This window comes from Globicephala melas, chromosome 16 (assembly GCF_963455315.2).
Source record: "Globicephala melas chromosome 16, mGloMel1.2, whole genome shotgun sequence".
NCBI lineage: Eukaryota > Metazoa > Chordata > Mammalia > Artiodactyla > Delphinidae > Globicephala > Globicephala melas.
In genome coordinates, this window is record NC_083329.1 from 78,875,856 (window position 1) to 78,903,058 (window position 27,203).

General features: G+C 47.0%; 1 protein-coding gene across 7 annotated transcripts in view; it reads right to left on the reverse strand.

Annotated features, from left to right (window-relative positions):
- SLC35F3 (solute carrier family 35 member F3) overlaps window positions 1–27,203 on the reverse strand; it is a 313,342-nt gene that overhangs the window by 14,730 nt on the left and 271,409 nt on the right. For 6 of the 7 annotated variants that reach the window (XR_009559304.1, XR_009559306.1, XR_009559303.1 and 3 more), the window contains 5 exons: window positions 22,782–23,001; window positions 16,032–16,157; window positions 13,846–14,038; window positions 12,775–12,864; window positions 9,344–9,694 (listed from right to left, as the gene is read on the reverse strand). Coding sequence is in view for 1 of the 7 variants with exons in the window: in XM_030839522.2 (XP_030695382.1) it covers window positions 9,459–9,694; window positions 12,775–12,864; window positions 13,846–14,038; window positions 16,032–16,157; window positions 22,782–23,001 (865 nt within the window). In the remaining 6 variants the exon portion in view is untranslated. Of the gene's footprint in view, window positions 1–8,649; window positions 9,695–12,774; window positions 12,865–13,845; window positions 14,039–16,031; window positions 16,158–22,781; window positions 23,002–27,203 lie in introns of those variants that run through there. The other variant, XM_030839522.2, reaches the window with a different exon arrangement.

Genomic DNA, 27,203 nt, shown 5'->3' on the forward strand with positions numbered 1-27,203 from the left:
AGTCTTCCTGGGCTCTTCCTTTCCTAGGCCATTAGTCAGTTCCAGTCCCATCTGTCCTTGGATATATGACCATCATAGTACTTACCACATTCTATTTTCTGTCTCCATCCATAGCCCATGCTTTAAAAAAAAAATTGTAGTAAAATAAAGGTAACATAAAATTTGCAACTTTAACCATATAAATCAGTGTCATTAATTAACATTCAAACTGCTATGTAACCATTGTCACTATGTATTTCCAAAACTTTTCACTGCATACAGAAACTCTGTACCCATTAAGCAATAACCCCCCATTTCCTTCTCTCCCTCCTGGGCCCTGGTAACCTCTAATCCACCTCCTAAGCCTATGACAGTAAGTTTGTGGAGTACCTAATATTCTAGGTACGTTGTAAAAGTGGAATCATACAGTATTTGTCCTTTAGTGACCAGCTTATTTCACTTAGCTTAATATTTCCCAAATTTATCCATGTTGTAGCGTGCATCAGAACTTCATCCATTTTATGGCTGAATAGTATTCCAGTGTATGTCTATATTTTATGTTGTTTATCCATTCATCTTTTGATGGACATTTGGGTTGTTTCTACCTTTTGGCTGTTGTCAATAATGTTGGAGTGAACATTGTACAAATGTTCAAATATCTGTGTGCAAATATCTGTTCACATTCCTGTTTTTGATTCTTTGGGGTCTATACCTAGGAGTGGAACTGCTGGGTCATATGGTAATTCTATGTTTAGCTTTTTGGGGAAATGGGAAACTTTTCCACAGTAGTTGTACCATTTTACATTCCCACCAGCAATGTATGAGTTCCAATTTTCCCACATCCTCACAAACACTTTTTGTTTTCTGTTTAAAAATACTATATATATATATATTACAGGGCCCCACCAACCAATCAAAAATGGGAAGTGAGGCAGCTCTTTAGGTTTTTCAGATCAAAACTTGACTGTTCCCAAATTCAGGCAAAGGTTGGGATTTGACATTTCAGTTGCAGTTGTAAGTTAATATCCAAGTAAAAAGTCATAAATAATTCAATATTTATTGAGCACCCACCATGTAGCAGGCTTGTCCTAGAAACTAAGAGTATAAAGCGAAATTAAATACTCACTTCACCCACTCATTTATTCAACAGAGAGGCATTGGGGCAAACCAAAATTTTAATTAAAAAAAAAAAATATATATATATATATATAAACATTGCCATCCTAGTAGGTATGAAGTGGTATCTTGCTGTGGTTTTGACTTGCTTTTCCCCAATGATTAGTGATGTTGAGCATCTTCTTCTGTGCTTATTGGCCGTTTGCATATCTTCATTAGAGAAATGTTTATTCAAGTTCTTTGCTTATTTTTAATGGGTTGTTTGTCTTTTTATTGTTGAGCATTAGAAGTTTTTATATATTCTGATTATTCAACCCTTATCAGATATATGATTTTCAAATATTTTCTCCCATTCTGTAGATTGTATTTTTTACTTTCTCGATAATGTACTTTGATGCACAAAATTTTTAATTTTGATGACGTTCAACTTACTATATTTTCTTTTGTTTCTCATGCTTCTGGTATCATTGCCAAAGTCAAGTCATGAAGATTTACTCCTATCTTGTCTTCTAAGAGTTTTAAGAGTTTTTTGCTCTTTTATTTAGGTCTCTGATCCATTCTGAGTTAATTTTTGTATATGGCATAAGGTAGGGTTTGAACTTCATTCTTTTGCATGTGGAGATCCAGTTGTCCCAGCACTATTTGTTAAAGAGATTGATCTTTCCTCATTGAGTGTACTTGGCATCCTTGTAGAAAATCAATTGACCATAGATATATGGGTTTATTTCTGAATCTCATTTTTATTCCATTGGTCTGTTAATCCTCATGCCAGTACCACACCATTTTAATTACCATAGCTTTGAAGTAAGTTTTGAAATCAGGAGGTGTGAGTCCTCTGATTTTGTTCTTCTTTTTCAAGATTGTTTTCGCTATTTGAGTCTCTCGAAATTCCATAAGAATTTGAAGATCAGTTTTTCCAATTCTGCAAAAATGGCTGTTGGAATTTTGATAGGGATTGGTTTGAATCCGTATATCACTTTGGATAGTACTGATACCTTAAACAATGCTAAGTCTTCCAATTCATGAACATAGGATATCTTTCCATTTATTTAGGGCTCTTTAATTTTTTTTTTTTTTTTTTGGCAATGTTTGTAGTTTTCAGTGTACAAATCTTTCACCTCCTTGGTTAAAGTTATTCCTAGGCATTTTATTCTTTTCGGTGCTATTGTAAGTAGAAGATTTTTTCTTTCTAAATTTCTCTCTTGGATTGTTTATTGCATATATACAGAACACAACTGATTTTTGTGCATTGATCTTGTCCCCTGCAACTTTGTTGAATTAGTTTATTAGCTAATAAATAGCTAATAAACTATCTCTACTTTATTTATTTCCACTCTAATCTTAATTATTCCTTCCTTCTATTAACTTTGGGTTTAGTTTGCTCTTCTTTTTATTGTTCCCCAAGGTGTAAAGTTAGATTTTGAGATTTGAGATCTTTTTTCTTTTTCAAATGTATGCATGTGCAGCTATTAATTTTCCTCTGCATACTACCTTTGCTGCATCCCATATGTTTTGGTATGGTATGTTTTGTTTTAATTTTTCTCTCAGTATTTGGTAGTTTTCTTTATGATTTCTCCTTCAATCTGTTGGTTGATTGGGAATATGTTGTTTAATTTCCACAAATTCGCGAGTTTTCCAGTTTCCTTCTGTTATTGATTTCTAGTTTCATTCCACTGTGATTGGAAAGGATAGTTTGTATGATTTCAATCTTTTAAATTTATGGAGACTTGTTGTGTGGCCAACATGTGGTCTATCTTGGAGAATGGACCATGTACATTGGAGAAGAACATATATTCTGCTATTGTTAGGTGGAGTGACTGTATCTGGAGATAGGACAAAAAACCTACCACTGACTTTAGTTAGAAAGAAATAACAGAGGGGAACTTATGGGCATAATGGTATTTGTAGAAAACTTCCAGCTTACAGAGATTTCATGATAATTGAAATCTTTCAATGTCCCAGGAGACTTTTCTTTCAGAAGGGCCCTAGACAAGATCACTCAGCAGGGAAGCTTGTCCTAAGACCTTTTCCCTTTGTGCAGTCTCCCCACAAACAGGGCCTGGGGGACGGGGCAATCTGCTTGGCCTCTCCCAGCCATATGGCCTTGTGCAAGTCCCTTGATAATTACTTAACAGAGCCATAGAACATTCTGCAGATTGTAAGTTACTTTCACAAACATATCCTTGACAACTCTGGGGACCAGGTTTCATTGCATTTTATGTATTATGATTGATTTTAGCAGTTGACATTTAAGAAGCAGGTGGCCCTCTATTGTCCCTGGCCTCAAAATCTTTTCATTCCTCTTATACTCAGAAGTCCTGGACAAATGTTTTTTAAGTGATCTCTTGGCATCTAAAGTTCTAACAGCATTTGTCCTGTATGGGAAAAGATAGCAGAACATGGCTTATTCTCTTAATTTCTGAGAAACACCAAGCAAAAATGCTCTGCAACAGGTAAAACCTAGAATTCACTAGAATTTCATCTTACTAAATGGTCATTGGTAAGAGAGAGCAAAGGATCTGACAGAGAATTCAGAAAAGTAGTTGAGACTGCTAAACAGTAACTCAGCACCTTCTCTCTGCTTAAAGAAAAGAAAGGAAATTAAATGCTATCAGAAAATATAAGAAAATCTAGACAAAAGTAACATGTTAAACTTTTGATGCAATAACGCTCTCAGGAAAGCCAGATCTGGGGGGCAGCTAAATGTCCAAATGTACTTTGGACTTTAAATTGGTGCTAATGGTAAGACTTGGTTTTAAAAGTTAAGCTTTGGAGAAAAACACCAGGTCCCTAAATGATGATTGCATGGGATAAGGGGTTAAAGACAGTCACTAGGTTGTAGCTGGATAAGTATACGTCTAACTCTAAATGGTATCATTAAAAAAATTAGTGATTATTATGTAGTGATTGGTTTGCATGAATGATTTACTTAAACAAAATTTTAAAAAAGTAGAAATAGCCTAATTGATTGGAAAGATGTGCTAATTATATGCCCACAGTACATGTGGCAAACGCATGCACACACACTCACACATGAGGTCCTTGAGGAAATCCAACATCTGGTGCAGTACCATTCAGCAGGGCTATCTACAAAGTATAGACATTTGCAAAATCCTTGAAAAGCGCTAGGCTACCAGCATCCCCACAAGGCTGCCTGCTCTGCACCCTCCAGATTATAAAGAAAAGTACGTCATAAATGCAGTTTTCTCACTATGGGGATAAAATCGGGTAACAGGGAGAGTGAGGGAACACTGGCTGAATAAGTACATCTACTCGGTGTAACTGAATTTACAGTTCCCATAAATGGAGGTGTCACAAGAGGGTGGCCAGGGGCATAAAAAACATCAAACTCTAGTCCCCGATACATAGGTGTATGTTGAAAAAGAACACCATAGTGATATGCTAACTGCTTTTCTTTATTTATACCCAAATTTCCCCTTCACAGGTACTGCTGTATGTGGGCATAAGCAGGGCCCTTTAACCCTTGTCTCTTCCTAGCCTCTGAGATTCCCCACGTCGTTAGCATAGCATAGATTCCTAACAAACTGAATGCTTTAGGGGGCCAGCAGGTCTTGTTTCCAATGGGGATTAAACACTGGGGACTCCTGAAATTTCCATCTGGAGGTTTTTAAGTCCCTCTAATTTTTTCCTTATGGCAGAGAGCCTCTTCTGTCACCCTCAGAGAGGAAGAGCCTGGGGGCTCCCTCCAGATATTCTTGGTGAGATTCTGGGCTCCCTCTCCGGTGTCAGAGGCCACTGCTATTACTGCTACTGCTGCTCTGGGTACAAACGCACTTCTTGCTGGCTTGTGGCTTGATGGGTATTTCCCATTTTTTTACAGGAAACCTATTCTTTTTTCAATAAGAGAAACAAATTCACAATGTTTTGAGTTAAAATTTACAATACATAATACATTACATTACATAAAAATCTCATCTGTTACGATTCTAGTAACTCCACATTTTTGGATAACTTACAGATTTCCCTTAGCTGAAGCTTACCATTTTAACTCAAGAAAATGACTTTCTCAAGATTTGGACAATGCTGAATACATGAAAAATTATGTAAGGGAAAATATTATTCTTTAAAAAATTTTTAAATGTATTTTAAGCACTGTGAAAAAGTTTTAAACCCTCTCTATTTATATATCATGGGTGTATTTCTTATGAATCAGTCTCCTCCATTCTTTAAAGCAGTTTGACCAAGGAGTCCTGCTAGGCCATAAGGAGCCCAGATTCAAGAAGTGTGAGTACCAGAAAGTAAAAACAAACCAACCCCCAAAAAAGAGTCCAACTTTTTTCTTTGAACATTCCAGTTTTCTCCCACATATTATTCAGAGTTCTTGGATTCAAGCAATAGCAGTGGCTTCTTATGTCTTAAACAGAAAAACATTTTTTGGAAGCCTCTTAGGGACTGTATGTGTCTGAAGGATCTGTTTGGAAAAGGGAGGAATGCGAACCTCCATGGTGGGAGGAGGCCGGAGCCACAGCAGGACCCTGGAGGACTGGCCGGTCAGCATGGTCTTCCTGGGGTGTTCCGTGGGGTCTGGTTAAGTCCTGGGAGACTGGCCCACTGGCCAAGTCCATTTCACACCCTCCCCTTCTCCCCCGGACGCTGGGGTCTGAAATGGAGACTCCATTCCCTTCAGCTTCTGCAACAACAGCAAGATAGTCTTTCCAACAGAGATCAGATGCTGGGCAGCCAAAAACAAGCCAACAATCCCACAGACGTCCTTCCTACTGGTGAGATTTGGGCAAAAGAATTTTCAATCATTTTGTGAGGCAACTATTTATTCATTAAACCACTTGACTGAGATAGATCAATAATCCACGGACCATAAAATTCACCCACGTGAAGTGTACAATTTAAAAAAGTGTTAGCATATTTATAGGACTGTGCAACTACCACTATATTCTAATTTTAGAACAAATCATTTATATTCAAAATTGAAGATAAAGAACTCCATGTGACACATCGTTGCCTACATTCGGAAACACCTCTGTTCTGTAAGGAGGTAGGTCTCTGACCACAGCTTCCTGCCTCTGGAGTCTCTTTACCCTTGTCAGCCCAAGTAAGGAGGAGCTCAGGGTCTGCACAGTGGGTGGGTTCCTAGAGACAGCGCTGACTCAGTGTGGCAGGGGGGCGCTGGCTGATCACTTTGTATCCTCTGGCCCCAAACGTCCACATTCTGAGAGGGGCGGGCTGGAGCAGCAGAGACCCCATAGCCTCTTTGTACCTTCCATCTTCATTTTACTTTTATTCCTTAAAGGAGCAAAAATAGAGAAATCCTTTAACTGTTTTCCAGACTGGCCTCTAGGGGGCAGACAATCCCCCAGGGGGAGCAAAAATGGAGCCTGTTTCCCAAAGCCACCCCCAAGATACCATCAGAAGGAACCCCTTCCTGAGATTTTCTGTTCATGGGTCCTTCCTGGTTTGCCATAGCTCCTCCCAATTCTCAAAATCTACATGGTAGGGATAGAGGGGGTCAGAGGAGTTGTGGTTTGTATTCTTGGAAAGAAATCTCTTACATCTCCAACCCTCACCCCAACTCAGGTTTATAATGTCCTGAAAGGGGCATTAACCTCTCCTGCAAGTTTTAACCTTTCTATTTCACATACCTAACCTTTCTATTTCACATACCTTACCCTTCATAGTCTTTTTTGTAATTGGAGTAAAACATACATAACATAAAAAGTTACCATTTGGACCCTTTCTAAGCGCATAGCTCAGAGGCAGGAAGTACATTCACACTATTGTGCAACCGTCACCACCACTGACCTCCAGAACGTTTTTTATCTTATAAAACTGAAACTCTGCACCCATTGAACAATAACTCCTCATTCCCAGCCCCCAGTAACCAGCATCCTACTTTCTGTCTCTGTGAGTTCCACTACTCCAGGTACCTCATATTAGTGAAATCAGCTAATATTTGTCCTCTGTGAGTGGCTTATTTCACTTAGTATAGTGTCTTCAAGGTTCCTCCGTGTTGTAGCCTGGGTCAGAATTGCATTCCTTTCTAAGGTTGAATACTATTCCATTGTACGTGTTTACCACGTGTTGTGTATCCATTCATCCATCCATGGACACCTGGGTGGCTTCCACCCCTTGGGTACTGTAATTAATGCTGCTCCGATTATAGGCGTATAAATATCTCTCTGAGTTCCTACTCTTAATTCTTTTGGGTCTTCATAGTCTTTTATGCCCATGGGAGAAGAAGGTAAATCTGCTCTCGTGTAGGGTTTCCCAATTTTTCAGGTTATGGCTTACAAAGGAAATATCTGTTTGGCACCTTGGGGTAACTCGAGAGGTTGGAAGCCCAGACAGTCATGGAGGTGACGGGCTCGGGCTCCACTGTAGGGCTCCCGGCGTACACGGGAGACATGCGCAGGGGAGTCCTTTGATCTGGACGACTACACTCCCCAGGTTACAACCTCACGTAGCAAGTGGTGCATGGTGTACAGATGCTCTAGGGATGGGTGGCGGGGCGAAGTGTCCTAAAGAGGCTGTCATCTCCTCTCCATTCCCACGCCCTCTTAGAGAACCCAGCCCTTTGTGGCCAGGGGATGAGAGACATTGGACCTCAGAGCGCCTGGCCACAGCTGCCTGCAACAGTGACATACACGTTACATCAAATTCCCTCTAGAGCCAGAACAGGTCAGGGCACCCAAGGCAGAAGTCAGGTGTGGGAGCTGAGCTGGAAGACCAGGTCAGTTTAGGGACTGAGGCTGCCACTCTGAGGCCCGAGTGTAAGGGAGCCAGGGAACCGGGCTGCACAGGAAAGGGCTGCAACCCCAGAGCTGCACAGCGGGCGGCATCCGAGGAGAGGAGACAGGACGGGGCAGGAGGACGGGAGGGGAACACTGCCCGGAGACCTTTCCTTCGAGGCCGCCTCTGTGTCCTGCATTTCTCTTTTGTGAATGTCAACTCTGTCTGCAATAAGAACTTTCTTCCCTTGAGACGGCTGAACGGCTTCCTGTGCCTTGAAGGTGCAGGAGAGTGGGGCTCGCTGGGAGAAAAGTATGAGGTGAGGAAGCTGGAAAGTCAGATCTAGCCTAGTGGGAAAGAACAGAGTGGCCACCAAGACGGCACCGAATGCTTCTTTCTTAAATCGTTTATTAATCTGTTTGGTTAAACAGGGAATGGAAACTGAGAATAATAATTTGCTTAAAAAGTTCAGGTCACGAATGCCCTTTCCCCTAGGAAACGAAAGACTCCATGGTTACAGAGCACACCACTGGGTTATGACACCGTTTCAAAATAAGGTTTCCAATTCGTTATGTAACAATGTAAACTTCAAAAATAGGAAACTCTAACCCCCTTGTCCCTCTTTACAGATCTATCACAGATAGAATTTTCTGGCAGACCTAAACTCTGGAAGTAAACACCGTGGTGCTTAAAAGTTTCATAAAAAGGTTTGCAGATTCAGTAAATCTTGCGGTCTTGGTCGGGAAGTAAAAGCAACCAGCGATTCATCTTCTGCGGAGTCTACCTTATATGCACACCGTGACCTGTGTTCTACTACACCGGTCATCAGCTTTGCCACTTTTGTACACACACACACACACACACACACACACAATGTATAGTCTTTTGTTTCTAAAGATTTCTACATCTAAATGATAAGACGGCACCAGTGACCTATAATGTCACCTCGCTTCACATAGGTAAAGACAAAAATTCTGTAGAAGGCACTGTAATTTCTCTTCCATGATCTTACATAGACACGTGAGAGCGAGCCAGCTGGGGCTGGGACTTAACCTTCCCTTTCTGTTACCCGGCTGGGGCCTGTCCTCCTCCGATCGCCACCCCCAGTTAGCCACAGTCAATGGTTTTCCATGTCCATTATCCTTTTCTGCTCCAGCTTTTCACATCACATCAACCCATCCATCCAACAATCCGTTTATCCAGATTAACTCAGAGTGATCTTTTGGTTCATTGAAATCCCTTAAAATTAAGAGTACAGCTCTGGTATAAAACAAGGTATGACCTACCATAGCTGAAAAGTAATCACAGTGTGCAATGTAATTTTCAGTTGGGAAGAGTCAAAACATCTGCCCTGCCTTGTCAAGAACGTCTGTCATCCCAAACAATCTAGGCAAGCAACACTCTATGCTGCTTTACATTCATTTAAAAAGAGCGGAGAGGGTCTCTTCTCTCCCGTTATTTAACTGGTACCCTTAAGTGAAAGGTCTGATGTGAAAAAAAGTGCAAGCAAATTGGACATGCCAATAAATACCATATAACTTACCGCAGATTACCAAAACTGTACAGGTATGTACACCTCACCAAACCGAGGTTCCCCCTGCGGGGAAGAGATTCCAAATCACCCACGCGAGCGTCACACAGAGTTCTCGGGCAGACCGTCAGCGGGCGAAGGAGGGCCGGGCCCTTCCGCCCTTGTTCTGAGGTCCCGAGCCCAGGTCCGCGCCGCCCTCCGCCGCCTCCTCCTTTTTCCTCACTTTCAGGCGGGTGAGCAGCTTCATCAACCAGACGTCCCACTCCTCGGGCAGAAGCAGGAGGAGGAAGCCCAGGCCGATGATGACCATGGCGATGACCCGGACCCCGTTGAAGACGATCTTACTGGTGTAGCGATCAACAACTGTAGGGGATGGAGAGCGTGGGTTACCGCGGGGGCGATCGTGCCAGGCCATCAGGAGGGCGGGGCCCCGGCCAGGCCAGGGCCTGGGGCGCCCCCTTCCGCGGGGCCGGAGCTGTTCTCCCTTGACCAGGCGGGCAGGGGCTGCCTCCCAGAAATCCCCCGTTAACTTTACAAACCCTGTTTGCTGCGAGGCCTTGCGCTGTGTTTCACTTTCCCCAATTGACCTGGTACCTTAGTTCCCACATTGATCTGTGCGAGAGACAAAAGGAAACACCAGGGGCGGTTGGAGATGTGCGTGTGTATTAATATATACATCCACCGAAGTTAATCGTGGCCACCTCCGGGTTGGCAGGATAATTCAAACGTTACTGCTTTCTTTATATTCTTGGCACTTTTCACATTTTCTACAGTGACATACTTTATTTTTATAATTTAAGAGCATGATATATATAATATACGTTCTGAAGACCAAACTTGACCTGGTTCTTTGAAGATAATAAATACAAACTTTTGTTCCACCCCAGGATATTATTAGTGTGAGGCTCTAATGCCACCTGTGTCACCACCGATTATGAAAGTTTATTAAAGGCCCAAGAAGCTCATTCCTGACCCACATCAGGTGAGGGAACAAAATGAGAACAGAATTCACGTCGGTTCGTACAAATCTAGATCATCATTCTCTTCATAACTAAAGATCAAAAGCGTTTCAAATGTTGGTTTTCTTTTTTCTTTTTTTGCTTTCTTGTTCTCTTTTCCTAACTAAATCAAACAAAGAAAATTTGGGGCCTGCCTCTCCACAAGGGAGAATTAGATTGCTTTTTTTTTTTTTGCGGTACGCGGGCCTCTCACTGTTGTGGCCTCTCCCGTTGCGGAGCACAGGCTCCGGACGCACAGGCTCAGCGGCCATGGCTCACGGGCCCAGCTGCTCCGCGGCATGTGGGATCTTCCCGGACCGGGGCACGAACCCGTGTCCCCTGCATCGGCAGGCGGACTCTCAGCCACTGCGCCACCAGGGAAGCCCTAGATTGCTTTTTTTGAACGCATTTTGTGAAAGAGGGTTTTCTGACTTGCATGTGCCGCTTCTGAAGCCTGACGTGCTGGACCGCTGTCCCCCCGCAGCTCGCCCGCCGCATAAGGGGGCTGCTCTGTCATCTCCGCCATGTCCCGCCACATCCTCCTGCCCCGCCCCCTACCCTTGCGCCTGACTCTCTGACCTCTGTCTGGAGGGTGGGTAGAGAGGTAAAAGTTAAACCTGAAAAAAGGACTTTGTGGGCTTCCCTGGTGGCGCAGTGGTTGAGAGTCTGCTTGCAGATGCAGGGGACATGGGTTCGTGCCCCGGTCCGGGAGGATCCCACATGCCGCGGAGCGGCTGGGCCCGTGAGCCATGGCCGCTGAGCCTGCGCGTCCAGAGCCTGTGCTCCGCAACGGGAGAGGCCACAACAGAGAGAGGCCCGCGTACCGCAAAAAACACACACACAAAAAAAGGCACTTTATTAGTAGCCCTTTTGTGGAATTAAAGTGCCGCTTTTATCTCACTCTAATTCAGAAGCAGTTTGATTTTTAATATTGGCAGCATGGCCTGTTAATTCACAGATGGGGAGAGTCAATTAGCAAGCCATACAAGCTGCACTAGAGAGGGCGTCAGGGAAAGTCAGAAAGCCCAGCAAGGGCTCTGCTCTGACAGTCGGGCAACAGCCGACTCCTCGGCTTCTCTCCTCCCCTGGAGAACTGAAGGTAATTCCTTCCCCTGACACGTTACGGACCCTCTTACGTTGCAGGTAAGCAGTAAGAGAATTCTGATTAACCTCTCACACACCCGGCTGTATGATACGGTCAAAGTAGCTTCTATACCAGGGCCGCCTGGAATATGCCTCCTTGAAATAAGAACACTGTGGGCTATAAAGACACACCAAGATGCAGCGGGGGTAAGCTGATGCGTTATTTTTCAGAAGCCTGTAGTGTATGGAAACTGACAAGCTGGACCACTTTTTTACCAGTTTTCCAGGAGCTCAGGGGCTTTCCTGCCTTTGGAAGTTCTGCCTCATAGGTCATCTCATGTGGTTCTCGTATCAACCAAGGTGATGACGTGGGGACGACCTTCACTTTTAGGGGACAAGCAAAGGCCCAGAGAGGTGATGCGTGGGGACCGCCATCCTCCCTCTGGGCAGGGATGGTGCCGGGCCCAAGGAGTCTGGGGGCCAGGGTGAGGCATATACAGAACGTGTGGAATGGGACAGCAGGAAGAGGTTTAGGAAGCTGATCGCGGCTTTGCCTGTGCTTCCAGGCTTACTAACGCCAGACTGAACGGGATAAGGGGTTGCCATCCCCTGGGGGCCTAATCCTCTAACGGCCCAGAAGCGGGAGGGTCAGGAGATGGCTTTGGCGGGAGCTGTGCGAAGCCCAAGGGGGTGAATGCTCTGGGGAGAAGTGATTCACAAACAGGTTCTACAGGGAGGGCAGGTGTGAGGCGGGGGCGTTCCGGGAGGAAAATCTGAAATTCATCGCAGAAGAAGCCAGGAAAAGGAAGGAGGTGAGGGGCAGGTGATGGCAGGCTTTGGAAGAGCTGCCGGCTGAGCGTGTTGGCGAGTCCCCAGTGAAAGAAAGAGCAGGTCCTGAGCAGCTGGGGGAAGGGCTGTCTCCTGGGACTCGGGGAACAGTGTTTACGCTTCTGCAGTTTGCAGACATGCCTCTACCTCAGGCCTTCCATAACCGGAGCTAGCGGACTCTTCTGGAAAGCCACTTAACAAAAAGTAAAAATTTCCTCTGCTACATATTTGTCTATACTTAGCAATAGTATTCATGATATACATCTGATCCCCCCACGCCAGTCTGAAGGGAGATGGCTTTAGACTTTCTGTATCTTGGTGTGGTATGCGAAAATCAAGCCGCCCTGGAGAAAATATTGCATGGGTCACAAACGTCAACGTTTTACCGAAGCGCTTTCTTTCTACAGAGAAGGTTAAACATGCCTGCTACGCCAGACACAGCCAGAATACACGTGTGTGTGCGCACATGCGTGTTTGTGTGTGTTTGCGTGTGTGTGTGTTTACAAGCAGATACAGAAAGCCATATAGGTTTACCTGCATTCACAGGTACACTGAGGACGATTCCAAGAGACATCAGAGTGGGATATGTAACAGCAATTCCAAAATTTAATACAATATTGAATGCTGAAATATAGAATTAAAAAAAACAGGTGTTATTCACGACTGGCCCTGGACTTTCCCCTGGTCCGTCGGACCCCAGCTTCTCTGATGAGGCTGGAGTCGCAGGTGTTTTGCCCTTTACTCTGACTCAGTGAATTCCGGGTTCCTGCAAGGGCTCCAGAACTGGGGGATCAGGGCCAAACATCCTGCTGACTCAGCTCTCCTCTCTTTCCTGAGCTTTGAAGAAGGGAAAAGAAATCTGGAAAAGGTAACCAGCGAGCAGGCACTAGAAAAGAGGATTGGGGCCCCCTATGCATCCTACTAACTTTGCTTTTCTCTGTTGCTGGCAATGATTCTGGAATGACTATGAATAGGAGCTTTGGAATGTACGTTTTTATTTTTAAATTTATTTTAATGTCGTTTTTTTTCTTTTTGAATTTTTTTAATTGTGGTAAAATACATATAGCATAAATTTTATTATCCTAATCGTTTTTAAGTGGTATGTACAGTTTTTGATGGAAAAGGGATGAGGCACCTCCTTGGTTACTTTCCTGCTTAGGACCAGCCTTATATCAACTAATGGTGATGATGACACTAATGTTAATGACAGTCGGTAGTATTTACTGAACATTATCAGGCAGTGTTCTAAGAGCTCTCTGCATGCACTAATTTACTAACTTCTTACCAGCCCTATGTAAGGAATGTACTATTATTAGTAGATAACACGCAGCATACCGGGCTACTAGTTCACTATTCAGAGTGCCAAATGACCATGGCCACTACTGCAGCGACCGTAGTCCTGGAATTAGAATCCAGTGTCACCATTTCAAAGGCTTTCCTTTTCGCGACACAATGACCTAGAAAAGCACGAGGAACTTAAGGATAATAACAGACTCGTTTTTCTCCTTCAGGACACGGGTTTCCAAAGACTCCCCTTGAGCTGCCCGGATGCCACTCTGTGAGTCCCTGCTTTCTGGTGATTCTGACAGCGTGATCGCCACTTACTCAATAAGAGGACGGAAAATCCACAAAGGTTTCCCCATGGAATGTCATCGAAAGAGCTCCAGTGTTCCACTTTGGTAAAGTAGAGGATGACAGGAATACAGGTGATGAAGAGGATGTTAAACACACCCAGAATGGACAGAAATAAGGCGGCTTCTCCAAACTTAGCACTGCCCAGGAGGAGCTTGAACAGGACCTGACGGAGAGAGCAGAGGAGGAGGGGTGATGGCTCACCTAAGACTCCAACTTGCCACGGCGAAGCGAGTGCACTTGGCAAGCTGGGGCTGGACCACGGGACTGACAGCCATGTGACAGGTAAATCCTACCTCATATGGCCTTCAGTGAAGGGTGGTGGGCTTTACCTATGCCTAGTAGCAACACGATGGAGAGTTACTCTCCAGGTACGCAGAGAGCAACTTCAGAAACCATAGGTTGTCACACTAGGCTTGATTCCTCTGTGCTGTATTCGCGACACCACATCCCCGCTTCAGAGCACTGAAGACGAGGAAGCCACTTAAATTAGAAGCATCTGCCGTGATTACACATTCCTCTCGGGGACCCTAACATTAATCTCCGACCTTGAACAACACGGTTTGAAAACCAGTGCCCCCAAACAAAAGGGCTTTGGCTGCAAAGACATTTCCTATAAATCAAAGGGAGAGGGATTATAACACTCACAGCTCTCTGCTCCAGCTCACCACCCCTGTTGCCGACATGGCATGGGTTTTAGCGGAACACACCTGACTTTGGTTTCGTGCACCTGTTCCTGTTTGTACATATCTGAGATGCATGAAAAGCCAGGAGAGGGACAAAGGTGACTGGAGAGGCCGGGAAGCTGAGCTCCCAGAGGCCGCCGTCCAGCCCGCATGTTTACTGAACCGTCCACAGTTACGGACCTGATGGTCCAATTTCAGTCTCTGCCTTGCTGTCCTTCCTACTTTCCTCCTTCTTCCTCTTCCAGCCATTTCACATCTCTCTCAGGTATCTCTGGGCATTTCTGGGCAGGAAGCACGGAAAGGGAAATACAGTCAATTGCTTTCACCCTTCCACCTACCGGCCTCTCTGGGTAAAGATCAGGCAGTGTAGGAGATGGAAATGTAAGTCGAAATCAGAATATCTGTGTTCATCGTGGATCGCGTTTCTATCCGCCCTCGGCTTCCCGTTAGCAAGCAGCTCATTGAAGAGAGCGGAGTGTGGCCTCTCATTATTTTCTGCATTTGGACCATGGTTCTGGAGTCCCAGAATGGGGCTAGACTATCACATCCTCTGAGTGAGATGTGCCCCAGAGGGGGCAGATGGCCCGTGTATGGTGGGGCAGTGAGGCCAGGGAGCTGATGAAAGGTAAGATGGTACAGATGTTTCACTTTCCAAAAGTGTCTTCCTCCCAGTGCTGGAAAAAAGTTCCTTTTCTTAGAACTTTCTACAATCCTTTATGTTCTGTGTCCAACCGTCTGGATCCACAAAGGGCCAATAAGTCTCAAAGCTAAAATCTCATTTCTCACTGAATCCTCCAGTTCAGTTTCCCCAACCCTGGAGACCACAAAATATTTGCATTCTTGACTTTGGATCCAAAGAGAAGGGCAAGTGAGGGAAGAGAGTGGCTGAGAGGCATAATGGAGCAGGGGAGAGAGTGAGGGGCGAGTGTGGGGATAATAGTTGTTCTCTCGAGACTTGCAGTTGGCCACACCTCCCAACAGTTCCCAACATTTTGTCAAAAATATTTTATAATTCCCCACATGATAGTAGCTGTGCTTTTATTCATTCAGTCTACAGGCAACGCGTGAAATGCACACGGATTCATGTTGAATACTAGTGGCCTCAAAAACCATGGGATAAAAGATTTCGAAGCTGTAGCAGGTATTCAAATTTTCATGTCCAGTCTGGTAGGAAAGCACCTGACCAGACACTGAGCCAGCCGGTTAGGGCCCTGGATCCAAACAAGGAAGTCACCAATCGGACTCAGCCAGTCCACGGTTCCACCCGTTTTATCCCAAATGCTGCAAATGTGCAGCCACTGGTGGAAAGGTCTAGAAAGCAGGGCTAAGAGCTGCCGTGTGTCTCATCACCACGAGGCTTCGTGTGCCCGGTGCCCCTGGAAAACCACAGCCTCCCCAAAAGCAACGGGCCGGCCACGCCGAGGCTGCCCTTCCCTCCCAGGAGGGCCCAGAGAGCCTGCTCCCCGCGTCTACCTTGTAGAGTGCGGACACGGAGGCCGAGCCCACCACCAGGGCTATGCCGATGACAGAGTGGCTGTGGAAGCCATCCGCGTAGGTCATCATCACGATCCCAGCGATGGCGAGGATGGCGGCCACGATCTGCGTGGAAGGAAGACACGGTGGTTAGGGCAGCGGTGGGGAATCGGAGGGGCCCCTAAGGGCCAAGGGGTAGGCGTGTTCATGGGGGTGCGATGGCGGGGAGGCTCCTTTTGAGTCCTTCTTTGGGGACCAAGCAGAGGCTGCTTTCCTGTCTAAATATTTGCCCCTGCTTGCAAGGGGGCACTCGGCAAAGCCCAGCATGACCCAGGAACTGGAAACAGGTTGGCAGCAAGGAGTGGCACCGTGGCTTGGCATCACGTGGGAGGGGGGCAGCCACGTGATTCCCGGGCACCCGAGGGGAGGCGGTCATAATCCCAACGACAGGCTATTGGGTCGTGACAAGGCCTGGTGATGACCGCCTCTTAGTTCCCTCGCACCCCTCTGTAAGCACCTCATAGGGTCCCGCTTTTATGTATCTCATGTCTCAACAGAGAAGGCAGAGTGACGACCACAGGCCTTGGCACCATTCTACACGCCAGCAGTAGGACCTTCTGAGGGAGCGTGTGTCATGGGCCCATCAGGGCTACAAACAGTGTCCTAACCCTGGCACTGCAGTTCCTTCCCCTGGCTGCTGCAGGGCCTGACCTCCACGGCCCACCCCCTCCAATCCTGTTCTACTCAGGTGGAGTGGACACTCCAGGGACACATACACGTTCCTGCTGTGCAAAGTCAAACTGTCAGAGTGCACAGGAGATCCACTGACTTGGGATAACACTTCGCAAAGGAGAAATGCATTAGCACCCAGAATACGCGTAAGTTCTAGTCAGAGGTGATCGTGGAGCTGCAGAGACGTTGCTGGGTGGCAAGTGCTAAGGGGCCGCTGTAGGCAGACCCCGGGGAGGGCAGGACAAACGAGCGCAGCACAAGTTCTGACCACTGGATCTACTGGGAGTTTCTCTCTCTTACGGATTTGCTCAAAATTCCCTCGGCTCTCTGTAGCAACGTCGAGTAGCTGACATTTACTGAGTGGTCACGGGATACATGTTTTCTGTGTATCTTCTCATTTAATCCTCAAACTAGGTAGACATTATCATTCATTTCATTTTATAGGCATGGACACTTAGGCTCAGAGAGGTTCAGCAACTTGCCCAAAGTCACAGAGCTGCTGGGTGGCAGAGCAGGGACACACATTTCAGGTCTCATTGCAAAGTCAGTGTTTTACATATATAAACACAGAAAGTAGGATTCACATAATAAGCCACTGTCAATTCTACTCTGAGATCTAAAGTGAGGTTTCCTGCAGGTTGAAGCACGCCATGCTCAGGTCAGTGAGAGGTGACGTGCTTGGGTCTCAGCAGCTTGAGTTGTGCGTTCCTCACGCAGTATTTTCATATAGAGACACATACACCCGCACACAGAGGCCCTTGAGAGAGCAGGAGACCATCATTTCCGAGAGAAGTACCATCCCTGCTCTGTCTACTTGCTCTTTCTGGTTTAGTGATTCACCTTTATCTCTCATGATCACATCACGCCCATATTTTATATTCAAATGCTACACGTACTGTGTACGACTCTTCATTCAGAGAAAGAAACAGAGGCACAAGACAATAAGTGACCTTTTTTCCCTCCAGGAGAACAAGGGGCTAATGAAAAAGCAGGCAGGGCAAGGGGTGTGGGTTCTGCTCCAGAGGACACGCTCGGTGCAAAGATGCTGCCCCCAGCAGCTGGACCGGGCTAGGCAGCCAGGTAAACAGAGAGAGGGAACTAATTAGAAAAAGAAGGGAAGGAGAGAGAGAGAGGGAAGAATACCGCTACATTTCAGATGATGCGGCGCATCTCCAGAGGTACTTGAGTCTTTCCAAACATAAAGATGAAGTTTGAGGGGATGAAGGAGAACAAGGGTTATTTTTCCCTGAAGATTTACAAGGAAGATTTTGGATCTCCTTACTCTCTTTTCTCTATTGATTAAATCACAAACAGCTAAAAGCTTCCGCCTGAGCTGTGCTGTGCGGAAGAGCTAAGGGAAGAGGCAAGAAATAGAGAGTGTGGGTGGCCACGGGCTTCCTGGCCAACATTTGCCAAGTCCAGGCCGGTGGGTTCATTCCGACAGGTGGCACCGGGGACAGTGATCTCCCCGTTCACGCCTCCAGGGCTTCCCCTCTTGGGGGTCCCCGCCACACGGCACAGGCTTGACCCACCCGATTACAGGGCTCACTCTCTGGGCATCAAGAGTTCCCCTGGAACCCCCGACCCGGAGCCTGAGGCCCTGACCGCCGTGCTGGAGGGGAAGCTGGCGCTCACCTCGCGTCCAACACCCCTAATAGCAGAGCAGAGTTGAAACATACCCTGCGGGTCTGGGGGGCAGAGCCTGAGCGTCCTTCCCCCAAACCTGCCATTCCCTTGAAGATAGATACCAGATCTCTTGAAAAAATAAGTGCAGAGTTTCCATTTTCACCCTAACATGTCTGGTTTCTTGGTTTACATTTGGAAATGTTCCCTGCCTGTTTCCTGCACTCAGATGAACTCTCCGGGAAGGCCAGTCCTGCGTGTCCTGTGGTTTCACGTGTCCTCACCTTCTAGATCCGGGCCTCCCTGGGGGAGAACGGCGAGTCTCAGGATGGAATCAAGTGAATTTCCCTCCTTCCCCCCACCCCTCCTTTCTCACACTTTCCTGTTGCCCCCAACCCCAATGTATCCCACTGAACAAGAACTTGGGGATCCACACAGATGGGTGACAGTGGCCTGAGACCAACAGGGGTGACAGCCACCATCTCCACTTCGGCTGGGGAAAATCTTCCTGGGGAAGAGGAAGAAACATGGGCAAGGGGGACGCTGAGGCCAGCACGCTGCCGTTTAACCTCTTAATGGGGGCCTTGCCCGTGTGGTTATAACCTGCCCGGCCCCCAGGGCTCTGGATTCAGGGCCCCAGCAACCCACCGATGCCCCCGGCCCCCCCATGGCGCACTGTTCCCCATCAGATGTCAGGCCGAGAGGGAAGGTGTGGCCCTCAGTGGAGTCTGCCCGCCTCTCAGACCAGCGCCACTTCTCACTCCTGCTAAAGATGTGACGGGCTGCACGTTCTCTGCCAGACAGAGCGCCGTCTGCGAGCATTTCAGATCTGCACAGTCTGGGGCAGTTTAAAAAAGGGAGAGGACAGGCTAATTTTTAAATATACCTCCCCTCAACATTTCCCCTCCCGACCGCTGTGCTGCCCTCATTGACTCCAAGAGAGTCCGGAGGAATTTCCAGATGCTCTAGTTGACCCCTCTCGTGCCGGAGGCTGGGAAGGGGTCTGAGCCGTGAACCCCCCGCCCCGGGTTCCCCTAGGCTCTGTGTGCCCTGTGCCCTCCCCCAGGCCGTGCTCAGGTGGCAAGGGACAGCCGCCCAAACAGAAGTCGGAGCCGGGATCAGCAGCTGGGGTTACCGTTCAGGGATGGCCCCGTGGGAGAGGCCGCCAGCGTGTCACTATGGAAGACATCAGCTGGGATCTTACTGAGATGGGAACTGCTCTTGGAAGAAGTCCAGGCTCCCCAGGACCGAGCTGCGGTGGTTGGATGCCGCCCAGATGATCCCTCAGCTTGTCTCCTTGCTCTTCCTGCAGTCCTCCTGGTGTGAACGCTCTAGCTGCAGTGGGTGATTGTGAAGAGCGGAGGGTCCCATCTGCCACCTCCTCTGAGATGCGGGCTGCGGGCAGTGCAGCTGGTCAACCCCTCCTTCATCCAGCTGCGGGCCACAGCCGGGCGGGCTTTGGCCTGGGAGGGGCCGTACCTCCTGCCCCCAGAATTCTACTCGCTGTCATTCTCCTGCTGCTTCTGCTACACCAAACCGCCTCCCTAAACAGTTGCCAGCCTCTGACACTGTCAGCCAAAGACTGGGCAGGTCCGTCGAACGCCTCTTATTGAGAAGGAATAAGAAGAATAACAACACTGAGAAAAGATGACATTTATTGGGTTTCACGTGTCGGGCACGCATACCTTATTGTATTCTTACAACTGTTCTCTGAGTACTAACATTCTATTTTAACGTCGGGTAATTAAGGCTCAGAGATGTTAAGTAACTAGCTCAAGGTCCAACAGCTCATGAGAGTGGACCCAAACCCTCATCGCTCGACTCTAGGTTAGAGGATCCATCATGACCCCAAGCCTGGAAGACACGTGAAACGCACATCTAAGTACACAGTCAAGGGGTGATATGGGGGCCAACGTGGGCTCCTCTCATACACTCGCCTCTGATGCCACATGTGGCTACGATCGCCCCAGCATTCGAAGATAAACATTTTCTTCTCTCTGGTCTGTCTGCATGACTCGGCCCTGTTGATGTTTTCTAGGAACCACAGCCCTTGTGATTTGAGTCCCTGCCTTAATAACTCAGGCCCTCTACGTCACCTGTTCCACAAACATCTGTCCTCTACATCTGTGTGACTCTCAGGCCAGTCTGCTCAGCCCTCCAGGATGGAAAAGAGTGTCAGTTGCCTTCAATCTCTGGCAATGACCCAGGAGAAGATGCCAGCTAACCCAGCATTCCGAGGAAAGTCTCAGAGAACCTGTGTACTGGTTAGGTCTCATCTTGGGCTCAAATCTCCATCTGTTTCTCAAGGGGGGCCTTTCAGTCACACCGGCCAGCTGCCGACATCTAGCTCTCTAGTAAAATCTCGGAGTGGGACGACCTTAGAGGACAGGTCACGTACTTCTAAGAGGGGTGATGATTATTGGAGAGACTCACAACTGCGTGGTGCCTTACAGGTTCCATCACCGACACCGGCTCCTGGATCCTCATTTCAGTGCTGGCCTCGTGCCAAAGGCTTCAACACGACAATCTGTTCAGTCTACAGGGGTCGGCACAGCCCAAGCTGAGCAAGCGGCCAGGATGGCAGGACTGAATCACAGCTCAGGGATGTTAGCGGAAACCCTCTTTACCCATGAATAGCAACGAAGAGAAGATCTGGGTGTGCTACTCTGTTCTCTGTGAGTCCAAGTGGGTTTCAGTGTTTTCACACCTCCTTCTTTTAACCTCAAAAACTTTGTTTGCTTCTGCTTAGATGCAGAATGAACCTCGAAGCCTCTCTTCACAGTAACAATCTCATCCGGAATTTGTTTTGGACATCAGAGTCACGCCTCCAAATGCTCCATGCATCCCCCTGGCTTTTGACCTCAGAATAAAGCCACAGTGGGTCCTAGGACATCCGAATCTTTAGCGTCCAGGCGATTGGACCGATTGCCTCTGGCCGTACCTCATTTCTAGTGGAGGTGTACTCGATGGTCTATTGGCTCAAAGCTTTTCTGGGTGGTAGCACAGCGAGCTGAGTTCTTATTCCAAAATTAACACGAAGCCTCAAAACAAATTTTCCCCCTACTGCAAGCCAAAAATCCAACTCAGCAGTTGACTCGCGTCCCCTCTGCTGTTTGAGAAACTAGGTGGGCGTGAATCCACCATGAAGGTGATGCCCCTATCCCCAGGACAATTAGCGAAGGACACAAGCGCCTGGAGTCTGCCCCTTGCTGGGTTCCCAGCAGGGTTCACTCTAAAGCAGAGGTCCCCAGCCCCTGGGCCGTGGACCGGTACCGGTCCGCGGCCCATTAGTAACTGGGCCACAGAGCAGGAGGTGAGTGGCGGACGGGCGAGCGAGCGAAGCTTCATCTGTGTTTACAGCCGCTCCCATCGCTCCCATTACCGTCTGACCATTCCCACCGTCCACCTCCCCACCCCCCCGTCCCTGGAAAAACTGTCTTCCACGAAACCCGACCCCGGTGCCCAAAAGGTTGGGGACCGCTGCTCTAAAGGGACTGCCCTTCAAAAGGACTCTGAGCTTCGTGGGCTTCCTACACGGCCTGAGGGTGCAGGAAGGAGTAAGCGAGGCGCTCTGACTACAGGACTACCAGCTGCCCGGTCGAATCCTTTTTGTCCTTGTTTGTGACAAGGTGATGGTGGTGCAGTGGCAGGTCCTGGCCAGCAGAGGGAGACAAGCAGAAGCCGGCAGGATTCTGTCAAGGCTAAATGTCACCTGTTCCTTTTATCTATATTTCGGCTCCTGTTTGATAGCACACTTGTCATATTTCACACAACTGTTCTGGAATGTGACTAGCTAGATCTGACTTGATTTTAAGGGAATGTACGCCGTCTCAGATGTAACAACCAGAGGTGATTCGGGGGTATCATTCCATTCTCCCTTGCTCTGGGGTTGAAGGGAGTGAAACTGTCCCTCCAAAGTCTGGACTTAGCATAAGCATGTCCGGCCCACTTGGGCACTGAAGCCACGGTCCAGACAAAGGGCCGCCAAGACTGCACGTCCGTGTGGATGCAGAAGGCCCTCTGGCTTTCAGATACCTCCTAAGCAGACAGTGGCAGTGTTAGCAGAGGGCTCCAGGCCGCAGGACCCCTGAGAGGCGGGGTGAGCACATCACTCCTCCCAGAGGGGGTCCCCGAGCAGCACACACTTTAGGGAATGCTCGTTGAAATGCTTGAAATGAAACGTGCTTTAATGAACGCTTGTCTAGAATGGTTCGCAAGCAAGACGGTTGGCAAGGCCCCCACGAGAGCCGGGCTCCTTTTCCGCTGCAAATGAGAAGGAAAGTGGTTACAGCAGCTTATGCTTAACGGCCCAGCACAGGGGGCTAAGCAAGCCGATGGGCAGGTTTTGGTTGGCATGACTGAGTGAGGGAGGAAGACAGAGAATAAGGAACTTACCCTCACTCCCATGAACCTGTCCCTGAGAACGATCCACGAGAGCAAAAACACAAAGGCTTTGTTGCAGCAGAACAATACGGACACGTCCGTAGTGTTTATTTTCTTTATTGCATGTAAGTACAGGTAGTTTGTGAGTGTCCAAAGAACACCAAAGGGTGCTGCCTTGGTAACAAACACCTTCAAAGTCAAGCCATTGTCTCCAAAAAATCGACAGCATTCCCTAAAACAAGGAAAGAGAGTCAGTGTTATTATATTCTTGGGTTGAGACAGACCATTTTTTTCCCCCTCTACCCAGTTTGTTTATTTATTTATTTTTAGCAGATGCAGGACGAGGTGGGGTCCTTTGGTTTATTATTATGTTTTAGCAACATCTTTCTATCAAAGCCCTTCAATCTACGCTTTAGTCCATTGAAGAAAGCGTCGCACAAGGATCTGCTGTCATGGATCATTCCTTCTGTCCACGTTGGGTTTGGAACGGATGGTGCTGGCAGAAGGTAATGTTGGGACCATCTGATCTGAAGAAGCCCCAATTCCACGGTGACTGCCTAAGGGATTCTGCCACTTGGTTAGTAAGAGAAGGACGTCTCTAGACCTTTTCTTCTCAGGGGGCTGGATAGTGAAGAGAATTCACTGAAACATATTTTTAACACATTTGCCCCCAAGTGAAATGGTGATCAGGCAGTGGCAGTCATTCCCTGGGCACATCTAATATATTTTGGCTATGATATCAATGGTGTTAACTGTCTATACATTTTCTCCACGAGGCCCTTTCTAGAGTTTGTCATTTCACCGAGTGCGAGGGCCTGTCCCCGCGCCATCTGAGGAATGAGCAGGTCCAACAGCTCAGCATCTTAAGAGAGGAAGAGGTGAGGAAATGCCTGTAGAAGAAAGTTTTCCAATGCCATCATTCCAGATCCTAGGGGAAGGGTCACTGATATCTGAAAAGCTGCTTAAGAAAAAGAAAGCCGGGCTTCCCTGGTGGCGCAGTGGTTAAGAATCCGCCTGCCGATGCAGGGGACACGGGTTCGAGCCCTGGTCCGGGAAGATACCACATGCTGCGGAGCAACTAAGCCTGTGCGCCACAACTACTGAGCCCACGCTCTAGAGCCCGTGAGCCACCACTACTGAGCCCGCGTGCCACAACTACTGAAGCCTGCATGCCTAGAGCCTGTGCTCCGCAACAAGAGAAGCCACCACAGTGAGAAGCCCACGCACCGCAACGAAGGGTAGCTCCCGCTCGCCGCAACTAGAGAAAGCCCGCGCACAGCAACGAAGACCCAATGCAGCCAAAAATAAAATAAGTAATATAAATAAATTTAAAAACGAAAAAAAAGAAAGCCAACCTTGCCCAGGCAGAAGAAGATGGGAAGAGGAGGCTGTGGGCAGAGGGTGTGGAGAGAGGGCTGAGGGGGCTGGCTCTATAGACAGCTGTCCGCTGCCCTGGGTGGGAGTGGAGAGCATCGTTCTGCCGGGCCCCACGAGCCCGGCCAAGGACAGGGACGAGTGAGGACATGCTGCCCCACAGCCATCACTGTCCAGGCTCACGACAGGGCCCAGGGTGGCCCACGTACCAGCGAGTGAGCAGTCAGGGAGAGAAAAGATGGAACAAGAATGAGCCATATGCGCTAAGGTGGGGAAGAGCTGCAGCCCATGCCATTCGGCATGAAAATGCAGCAGTCACGGGAAAACGGAAAACAAGAGTCAAAGGGGATGTGATGTGATTTTAAATTTAATCTTGTTTGTTCTTTTCATCAATCTCAGATGCAATCTGCCTTTGTTCATTGCTCCACTATGGGATATCCATAGAAGAAACAGAAAACTCATCACCGTCTGCTGAACCCAGAGTCTTACGTTGCTTCTAAACCAGCAGCAGGTAAATATAAAACATTCAAATCACTAAATTTACCATGAAACCAATTCAACTGAATTGATTCCCTTTTGGCTCTCTATGAATGGAACTTTCATCTAACTGACGTGTTGATATTTCTGTTTGCCGTGTAATTTTCTTTTTCTTTCTTTTTTTTTTTTTTTTTGCGGTACGCGGGCCTCTCACTGTTGTGGCCTCTCCCGTTGCGGAGCACAGGCTCCGGACGCGCAGGCTCAGCGGCCATGGCTCACAGGCCCAGCCACTCCGTGGCATGTGGGATCTTCCCGGACCGGGGCACGAACCCGCGTCCCCTGCATCGGCAGGCGGACTCTCAACCACTGCGCCACCAGGGAAGCCCTGCCGTGTAATTTTCATACAATAGTTCAGCTGCATTTTCCATGGGTCTTTCTGCAGCCCCTATTTACAGGGCAGTCTTCTTGCCCCCAGGGACAGTGACCAGGGGCAGCTTCCTTCATGTTTGTGATTATGGCGGCTATAAAGTGATGAGAATGATCAACAGGAAATCCAAGTATTCTTTCTTGTCATTAATGTCAACCTATTTTAACCAAACTTAGAGGTTGTTACCCTACTTAAGGGAACATAACACAAGGAGGATTTCCAAGTTTCTCCTGACTATTATAAAAAATGATTCATGTTGTTGCAGGGGCCATACAAAGTCAACTGGGACACCTTACGTCCTCTCTGAGAATCTATGTTTGATTCATCCAACGTGTGATGGTTGTAGAAGTGATGGGTGGGGTACAGACATGGCTGGATAGTGAATGGCCCAAGCTGTTGACCAGAAGTGGGGAGGAGAGTGGGGACCCATCCTGGAGATGGAAAAGGCAAGATTTCTGGGCCCCGCAGAGCTCTGTTGGCCCTTTGAGGACTCACGGTCAGGGGATTACAGGCCAGGTGGGCAGATCTTGGTTCTAATGAGACCAAGATGATTGATCCCTGAGCCAGTGAGCCTAGTGCTGTTTTAAGACCAAACACTGTGCACTAATCCATGTCAGCTGGCTTGGGTATATGGCCCACATATACCCTTGATGGCAAGGGGACCCAAGAGAGACGATAAGCACAAATCCACCTCTTCTTGGTGTATCAAGAATAGAGGACAATAGATACTCTCTTGCCTGATTTCCACTTGGCTGACGTGACAGTCTAATGCCCTTCATTCCTGGCACAATAAAGGCCTGAGGCTGGCAGGTTACTGCCCAGCATGCGCAAGCCCTGCGGTTCCTACTGACTGAATCATGTGTTGGCCAAGATTTCAATGTCTTTGTTTCCAGTCCTGCTTATGTCAACTGTTCTTGGTTGTTTCAAGCGCGTAATTCAATTAAATATTTCCTAAACCAATGAAGTATGACTGAGAAAAGAAAGTTGTGCTTTTCCTATGAAATCTAAATTGAGAGCTTCAAGGAAGACTTAAAAAGCAAGTAGCTAAAATATTGCTACCGAATTGTGTGAATGAAACAATGTGAAAGATAGGGAAAACCATAAAAATCTCGAAGTTCTACACTCATATTATTTAACAAAAACCTGTGTTCTCGGTGCTCTTTAAAGAACTCTGACTGGGACAGGCTGGCTTGATGGGATTAGGATGGCTTGCCATTTAATTCAAATCAACAAGCACCTGTTTATCACTTGTTATAGTCACAATTCCAGACACTGTAGCTGATACAAAACAAGTAAATAGTCCCTCCTCTTGAAACAATTATGGTAAAATTGGGAAGATAAGACTGATTCCTCAATAGGAAGTAATGCAAGTTTAAATAAAATCACCTATTAGGTGGTGTGGAATATAATAATGCTATAGAATTCCCATCAAGTGGAGAGAGTTGGACTGATTGGAAAAGGTCTCATAAAAGATAAGATTTTGAGTTAAACCTTTAAGGATAGCTAGGATTTATACAGTCGGGGTTGGGGAAGATATAATATCCTTAGAGAGAGAAGAGATTGCACCCATGACACAAGAACAAATGGCTATAAAAATGGAAATAATCTTGCAAATTAAATACAGAATAGGCAAATTTTAAAAATTAATAGAAGAGTTAGAATATACAGTCAAGATAAACTTGAGGAGGGGGAGAGACTGAAAGTGAGAGCGAGACAGACAGAAAGAAAAGCTAATATGAGAAGGTCAAGCCAGAAGGTCCAATATTGAACTTAAAAAGAAACACCAGAAAGAGAAAATGAAAAAATGAAATGGAGGAAATTACAAAATAAATAATTCAAGAAAGTTTTTTAGAACTATAGGACATGGGTCTTCATAATGAAAGGACTCACCAAGTACCAAGCAAAATGGAGAGCCATGACAAGACATATACTTGTAGCAAAAAGGGATAAAGATAAGACTTAAGGCTCCCAAGAGAAATAAAACAAAATTGGGAGAATTGGGAGTGACTGAGAGTGAGTGGGTGTGGAACAGGAGTTACCATTTTTTAATGATAATTCTTTTATTATTCATTTGCTTTTCCAACGTATGTGCAAGTATTAAAATGCTAAAAATAAAAATTATTTAAAAACACGAGAGGTCAAGTTGCTGTGACTGA